Source organism: Balaenoptera ricei, chromosome 4 (genome assembly GCF_028023285.1).
Source record: "Balaenoptera ricei isolate mBalRic1 chromosome 4, mBalRic1.hap2, whole genome shotgun sequence".
NCBI lineage: Eukaryota > Metazoa > Chordata > Mammalia > Artiodactyla > Balaenopteridae > Balaenoptera > Balaenoptera ricei.
The window spans coordinates 18,533,928-18,540,995 of NC_082642.1; the positions used below are offsets into that span (position 1 = coordinate 18,533,928).

At 44.3% G+C, this 7,068-nt stretch overlaps 1 protein-coding gene across 1 annotated transcript; it reads right to left on the reverse strand.

The window, feature by feature from the left end:
* Positions 1 to 228: 228 nt before the first annotated feature.
* LOC132365127 (proline-rich protein 23C-like) lies at positions 229 to 1,104 on the reverse strand. The gene has a single exon (XM_059921819.1). It carries the CDS (start codon positions 1,102 to 1,104, stop codon positions 229 to 231), a length of 876 nt encoding a protein of 291 aa, XP_059777802.1.
* Positions 1,105 to 7,068: the final 5,964 nt, after the last annotated feature.

Consider the following 7,068-nt stretch of genomic DNA (forward strand, 5'->3'; position numbering starts at 1 on the left):
GAGAAAAGTGCTGGCGCTTAGGTTTGAAGCGAATGGGAGGGGGGTAGAGCTGCTTAAGGGTGCCCTCCCTAGAGGAAATCTAAGCAGCAGTGTGGCTGTCGGAAAGCACACTGTATTTCAAGCGGCTTTTCTTTGCCCGGGTGAGCTTCCTTTCAGGTGTTTTAATCAGTCACTGATCAAAACTCTGCAGTGCAGCCTGCATCCACAAAGCATCTGTTCCTGTGATTCTTACGGTGTGTGCAATGCACACACAGCCAATATCAGAAGACTCTCTCCTGCTGCCCGTTCAGTTGGCCAGGAATTGTGGGAGGCAGTTGATTCAGGGAACAGGCATCTCCGGGCCTTGCGTGGAGGACCATGAGGGCGTTGGGGGCGCTCGTGAGGACCTGGACTTGGAGAGGGAGGTAGAGGTTGGAGTGGTGAGTCGGGGAAGGGCTCCGGAAGGTGCAAGTCCAGGTTGTCGTCGTGGTGAGGAGAGCCTCTCTCTGGACTAGTGTTGCGGGCCCGCGGGGATGGCTCTGAGACTAGGCCCAACAGGTCGAAGCCAGACATACATCCAGCCGAGGGGCGGAGCCCAGCGACCGAGATTGCAGCAGCATCCGTCCCAGCCGGCAGGAAGTCGGCGTCAGCATCCGCCTCCTCCTCGTTGACCTCTTCTTGGCAGGCGATGTCTGGGACAGCTGGGCACAAGAATCCCGGCTCCAGGGCCATGTACTCTCCGGGAGCACTCAGGAAAGCGCCCCGTCCCAGGCCCTGTCCCCACGGGCCTTCCACTCCCGACCCCAGGAGGGCCTCGGGGACCAGCATGAGGATGCGATCTCCGAGAGACACTTGCCTCACGGACGTTGGCTCGGGCTCCAGCAGCAGGTCGACGTCGTCCAGGGACACGTGCAGGGCACAGCCGGTGGGCAGGACCACCACGAAGATGAGCGTGTCCGCGGTCGGGGGCCAGGTCAGGTTGTCCAGGCTGGGCGCCACCTTGGACTTGGACTCGGGGCCCGCGGGCTCCTCCGTTCGCCGGCGCTTGGCAGGGCCCGGTCCTCCGGGCTGCGGTCCCCACCGGTCCGCAGGGGAGGCGCTGGGGCTGCGGGGCCGGCTGCCCATCTTCTCAATGTCGCCGCGGGCCTGGGGCCTGGCAGAAGGCGAGGAAGGGCTGGGTCCTGCAGGCAGTGACAGATCGGTTTGACAGGTGAGGCCGACGCAGGGCGGTGGGGCGCAGGACTGCGGGACGAGGGAGGAGCCTTCGGAGCTCTGGGGGCGCCTCTCGGGATCCCTCAGTCCTGGCTTCCAGGGGAGCTGCTGCGCTTGGCTTTGCGTGTGTGAATCTTCAGGTCCTCACGTGGACTGGTTTGCGCAGGAGTGGGCCAAGGACGTTGTGAGTGACGCCGGCGGAACCTGAGTCGCAAAGCGTTCTCACGCTAAGCTCCGCCCCTTCCTAGGCTCCGCCCCTAGAAGTGGAGGCCTCTGTGTCGCCCAGTAGCCCTGGCTGTGGTGGGTAGTTTACTCTAGAGAAATACTTTCATAGGCCTCAAGGGGGCTGAGCAATCGTGCCGCTCTAGGACTAGGCTTCCTGGGTCGAGTTCCTCGCTTTCCTTGTGTTGACCTCAGATACGGAAAACCTTAACCGGAAAACTGATTCAAGTTCAAGTCCCACCAGTGGACAGCTGCACCAGGACAGTGAGACGTAGTTCCCTCTTCCCCTGAGACCTCGCCCTGGAAGTGACCTTTTAACTTCTTTTGGTCCAACAGTGAGGTGAATTTTTGGATGACATCCTTAAGCCTCTCCTTGCCTGTGATGTCAATGACTGTCAGATCCTTGAAGGTGGTTGCCAAGAGAAGGTGTGGCTCGACGGCCTGACCAGTGTTAATAGGAGAAAACATCCAAGAATGATTCTGGCATAGGTAATACTTTCATATGGTTTCAGAGGAAGGTGAAACATTTCCCTCCCTGTTCTTTAACCACGTGATTGCTCACTTTGTCCCTTTTTACAAAATAGCTTATATGTTCTCATTTTGAGGGCCACATAGCATTCCTTTGTACTGAATTCCATTTAAATCAGGCTTCTCTCGATGGGCGTTCAAACTAGTGATTTGTGAATTGGCAGTCACTGGGCTTCTCTGGCCAATTGGTGTAAAATGCAGATTCTTTGATGCATCCCAGAACCACTGTCCAGAATTCCTGGAGTCATGGGCGTAGGAATTCTCCTTAAGCACCTCCACAAAGATTTTGTTTTGTCCGAAAGTTTAAGATCACTGCATTTGTTTTCATTCAGCATTTGAGGGGTTCAGGAATAGGGCGGTTTATGGTTGAGGTCACATCCCAGCCTGTTAGTGACAAAGTCATGAAGGGAACTCAAACTTCCTGGGCCTGCCTTGAGGGGTTTCCCCTACACTCCCGGCCTGCATCCGCTCTCCTGGCTGCATTTCCAGTGTTTCAGCCACGGGCCAAGAAATTCCCCTGCTTAGGTCAGGATGCTGGCTGGGGGAACTTACAGGAGCTGTACACTGGCATAGGGGGCCCTGCCAGGAACCTGAGTTCTCATGGGGTGAATGTGGATGCCACTGGCACCTTCCTCTATGTTCCCAGGTGATGGGAGCCGTTGCTGTGCGCCTGTTGTTTGGACAGAGGGCGGAGTGGGGAGATGTTGGGGAGCTTGCAGGAAAGAACTACTTTTGTCCTGGAGAATTCTGTTGGTGAAGCTTGAATATCCCATGGTCAGGGAATGTTCAATGGGGGCTCCATTCAGGAGAGTGAGTGTGAACATGCTGTGTTTTAAGGGCCAGAAGGAGGAACCCAAACTTGGCCAGGACACAGGGTGGGGCTCGGGGCTGTTGGCCTGGCCAGGGATGGGGCCCTGAACGTGGTGGCTCCTGTCCCAGCCTGGTGCCACCTCTTGTCCACGGCTCTCCTGACCTCAGTAGTATCACATCTGGGCTCATCATTGTCCTGGGCCCTGTGAATCCTCACTGTGAGCTCCCCTCCCAAGGGAATGTGGTCCTGTCCTGAGACAAATGCAGTTACTGGGGGCCTGGCATAGTCGCACCCGATTTCCTCCTCTGGTCAGCCGCTTTCTTTTTCTTTTTTTTTTTTAATTGGCCGTGCGGTGAGGCCTGCTGGGATCTTAGTTCCCCGACCAGGGATTGAACCCGTCCCCTCTGTAGTGGAAGCTTGGAGTTCTAACCACTGGACCACCAAGGAATGCCCTTGGTCAGCCACGGGCAAGTCATTTCACCTTCGCTAACCTCAGTTTCCTTACATGTGAAATGGGGAGAATGCCATCTACTGTGCAGGGGGCTTGTGAGATAATGTATGTAAAATGTTCTTGGAACACAGTAAGTGCTTAGTAAATAGTAACTATTTACTGTTTATGATGTTTATAATCTGTCTTTCCCACTTGACATTGTCAGCCCTGTTCTCATCATCTTGAACAGTGCCTGGCATGTAGCCGACATCCAATGAATGGTAAACAATATCATCATCATCATCGTCATCCTAAAAAGGGGTCTGATCTGCTAGAAAGTACTGGTCCAGGTGTTTTCATGGCATAACATCTATATAATTGAGGAATGGCTTGCCGAGCACCAGATCAGATATCTTTCCTTCTGCCTTATTTTTGTTTACTCTAAGATGTCCAAAGACTGTCAGGTTGGATTATCAGGCCCACTCATTGGGCTTTCTTGGTGTCATTCCAACCTGACTATCCAATCAACATGAACTGCTTGAACCACTATGGGGGCGAATTAGCAAATAAATCCCGGTTCTGGGTAGGTTACAAGATGGCTGCCGATCGTCCATCTGATGAGGGCTATTCTGCTATCCCCCTAGAATGCATAACTAGCTTTTAAAAATTCCTATTTATTTTTATTCACTTTAGGAATAATACCTGAATACATATTTTAGAATATCTAAACAGCATAGTTAAAGCTGGAGCTCCCTTCAACTCCCCACAAATTCCCAATCCAGTAGTAATGTGACAAGATCCTTTTCTATGGACTTACAAACATAACACAGGGGATTTGTTTTCTTCCCGAATGGCAAAGTATTGTGGGTCTTTTTCTGCAATTTGTTGGATCTTATTGCTGTTTGGTATTGTCATCCACAAAGTACATTCTCCCTTCTGTTTTTAATGGGAGAGACCTTTTCCAACATGCAATACAAGCTTTTATATGAAAATGTTGTATAAGAAAAGGCAGCTTCAAACATCTCTTGTACAGCAACACCTTTGTCTTTGCCTGAAGCAGAATGAGGTACTGGCCCACTCACTCTCTGCTTACCTCACAGTAATACTGGCAATTCTGGTATATTATGCTGAGCTTTCTTTACTTCCGGAACATGTTACTGAGTGGTGAATTGCATTGAATTAGTGATGCTATCCCAATGATTTGATACGATGATGGCCTGTGTTGTCACACGATTATTAATCCTTTACTATTTTAAGAATGACAAAACTGTCATTGAAGTAGTTATTTGGCCTTTTAAAGGCTGAGGCTGAAGCCAAATACAGTTTGGGTTTTTTTTGTTTTTTTTAACCAAGGACTTCAGCTTCTGTGTTATAAGTGACAGACAATGATTTCTGTATCTTAATTTTGAATTCAGCTTTCTTATGGAATTCTCTTATATTTTTTCAGTTTTTTTTTTAGGTTTACATACATATGGTTTGCAAATGGTCTTTTTCTTCGCTTTAAGATTTTAAACATCTAATTTCTTTCTCTTGTCTGATTTTGTTGGCTAGTATCGCCAGTACAATGTCAAATATTATTGGAAGAGTGGCATCTTTTCTTGTTCTAGACTTTGGTGGGACTCCTGCTAGTGTTTGCCTATTAAGCATATTGCTCAGAAATAAATGTCATGTCAAAGAATTATCAATGTCCTGCTGTTTTATTGAATATTTAATGCATTATTTTGAAATATTTCCAAACTTAACAGAAACAGTGCAAAAACAATGTAAAGAATTCTCATTTATCCTCTATTAACTTTTAACACTTTGCCACATTTGCTGTATCATTCTTTATTCCTGTCTCTCAGAAAGACCACAGGATATGTATGTTTATATAGCTAGATAGATAAAAATAAACATACATAAATATTTGTTCCTTGAATCATTAGAGAGTAAGTTGTATATATTCAGACTCTTTTCCCCAGAATTGTTCAGTGTGTATTTCCTAACACTAATATTCTCTCATATATATTTTAGAACAGTTATCAATTTAAGAAAAATTTAACATTGCTGCCATGCTTTAATCCATAATCCATTTTCCAATTTTGTCAATTATACTAACAATATCCTTTATTATATATCTCTATCTCTGTTATCTATTTAAAAATTTTAAATTTAGTATTATTTTTTCTTCCAGCTTTATTGAGATGTAATTGACATACAGCACTGTTTGTTTAAGGTGTACAGCATAATGATTTGACTTATATACATCATGAAATGATTACCACAATAAGTTTAGTTAAAGTCCCTCATCTCCTATAGGTACAAAATTAAAGAAATAGAAAAAAATTGTTGTCTTGTGATGAGAACTCTTTAGATTTATTCTCTTAACTCAGCAGTGTGAATTATAGTTAGTGTGCTATACATTACATCCTTAGTACTTATTTATCTTATAAGTGGAAGTTTGTACCTTTGGTCTACTTTCATGCAATTAACCACCCCCCTTTTTTTCTTTCTTTTTTTTTTTTTTTTTTGCCTATAAGATGCAGGTTAGGATCATGCATTTCTTTCAGGTGTCATGTCTCCTTAGTTAACTTTTATCTGGAATAGTTCCTTAGCCTTCTGCTGTTTTTCAAGCCATTAATATTTTTGAAAATTATAAGTAGTTATTTCTTAGTGTTCCTCAGTTTGAGATTCTCTGATGTTTCCTCATGATAAGAGTAAAATTATATAAATATTTTTGCCTTGAAAAGTAATAAATGATCCTGTGTCTTTCTCTGGAGACACATCACATCCACTTGTTCCTTACAGGTGATGTTAATTTTTCTTTTTTCAATTTAATGCTTATTAGTAAAGTTATGGATAACTTTGGGTTATCATAACTTTGGGTAATCATCACCACAGCCAGTTTTAGAACATCTTCATTACCTCAGAAAGTTCCCTTATGCCTATTTGCATTAAATCCTTTCTCAAAACCCCAGACCAAGATAATCGCTGATTGCCTCTGTCTATAAATTTGCCTTTTTACTGGATATTTCATAGAAATGAATCATTCAATGTGTAGTCTTTTGCATCTGGCTTGTTTCAGTTAATATACTGTTTTGGTAGTTTATTCCTGTTGTAGCAGCTGTTATCCATGGTTTATCCATGTTGTAGCATGTTGTATATGTTCTTTCATTTTACTTGAGGAGTAGTATCTCTTGTATGGAAATACCACATTTGCATTTCCATACATTCATCAGTATTTGGACATTTGGATCATTTCTATTTGGGGGCTATTATGAGTAATGCTGCTATGAACACTCCTATACATGTCTTTGTGGGGACATATGTTTTCAGGTCTCTTGCATAGATTCCAAGGAATGGAATTCTTGGGTCAAATGGCAAGTTTACGTTCCACTTTCCAGAATGGCTGTACAGTTTGACGTTCTCACCAGCAATGCATGTGGGTTTCACTCTTTCCTCATTCTCACTAGAACTTGGTATTGTCTGTCTTCTTTGATTATAGCCATTCTAGTGAGTGTGTTTTGGTATGTCATTGTGGCTTTAACTTGCATTTCTCTAATGACTAATGACATTGAATATCTTCTCATGAGTGTATTAGCTAAGCCTATGTTGTGTATCTTTTATGGTTAAATATCTATTCAAATCTTTTGCCCATTTAAAAATTCTCTCATTTGCCTTATTTTTGAGTTGTAAAAGTTCTTTATATATTCTGGATACAAGTCCTTTATCTGATATGTGATTGCACATATTTTCTCCCATTTTATGGACTTTCCTCCATTGTTTCATTGTGATATAATTGACATATAACATTATATTAGTTATAGGTTTATTTTAAAAATTTTTATTGGTGACTTTTGATGTGCATGTGTTTAAAATTTTGATGACTTTCAGAATACCAAGTTTA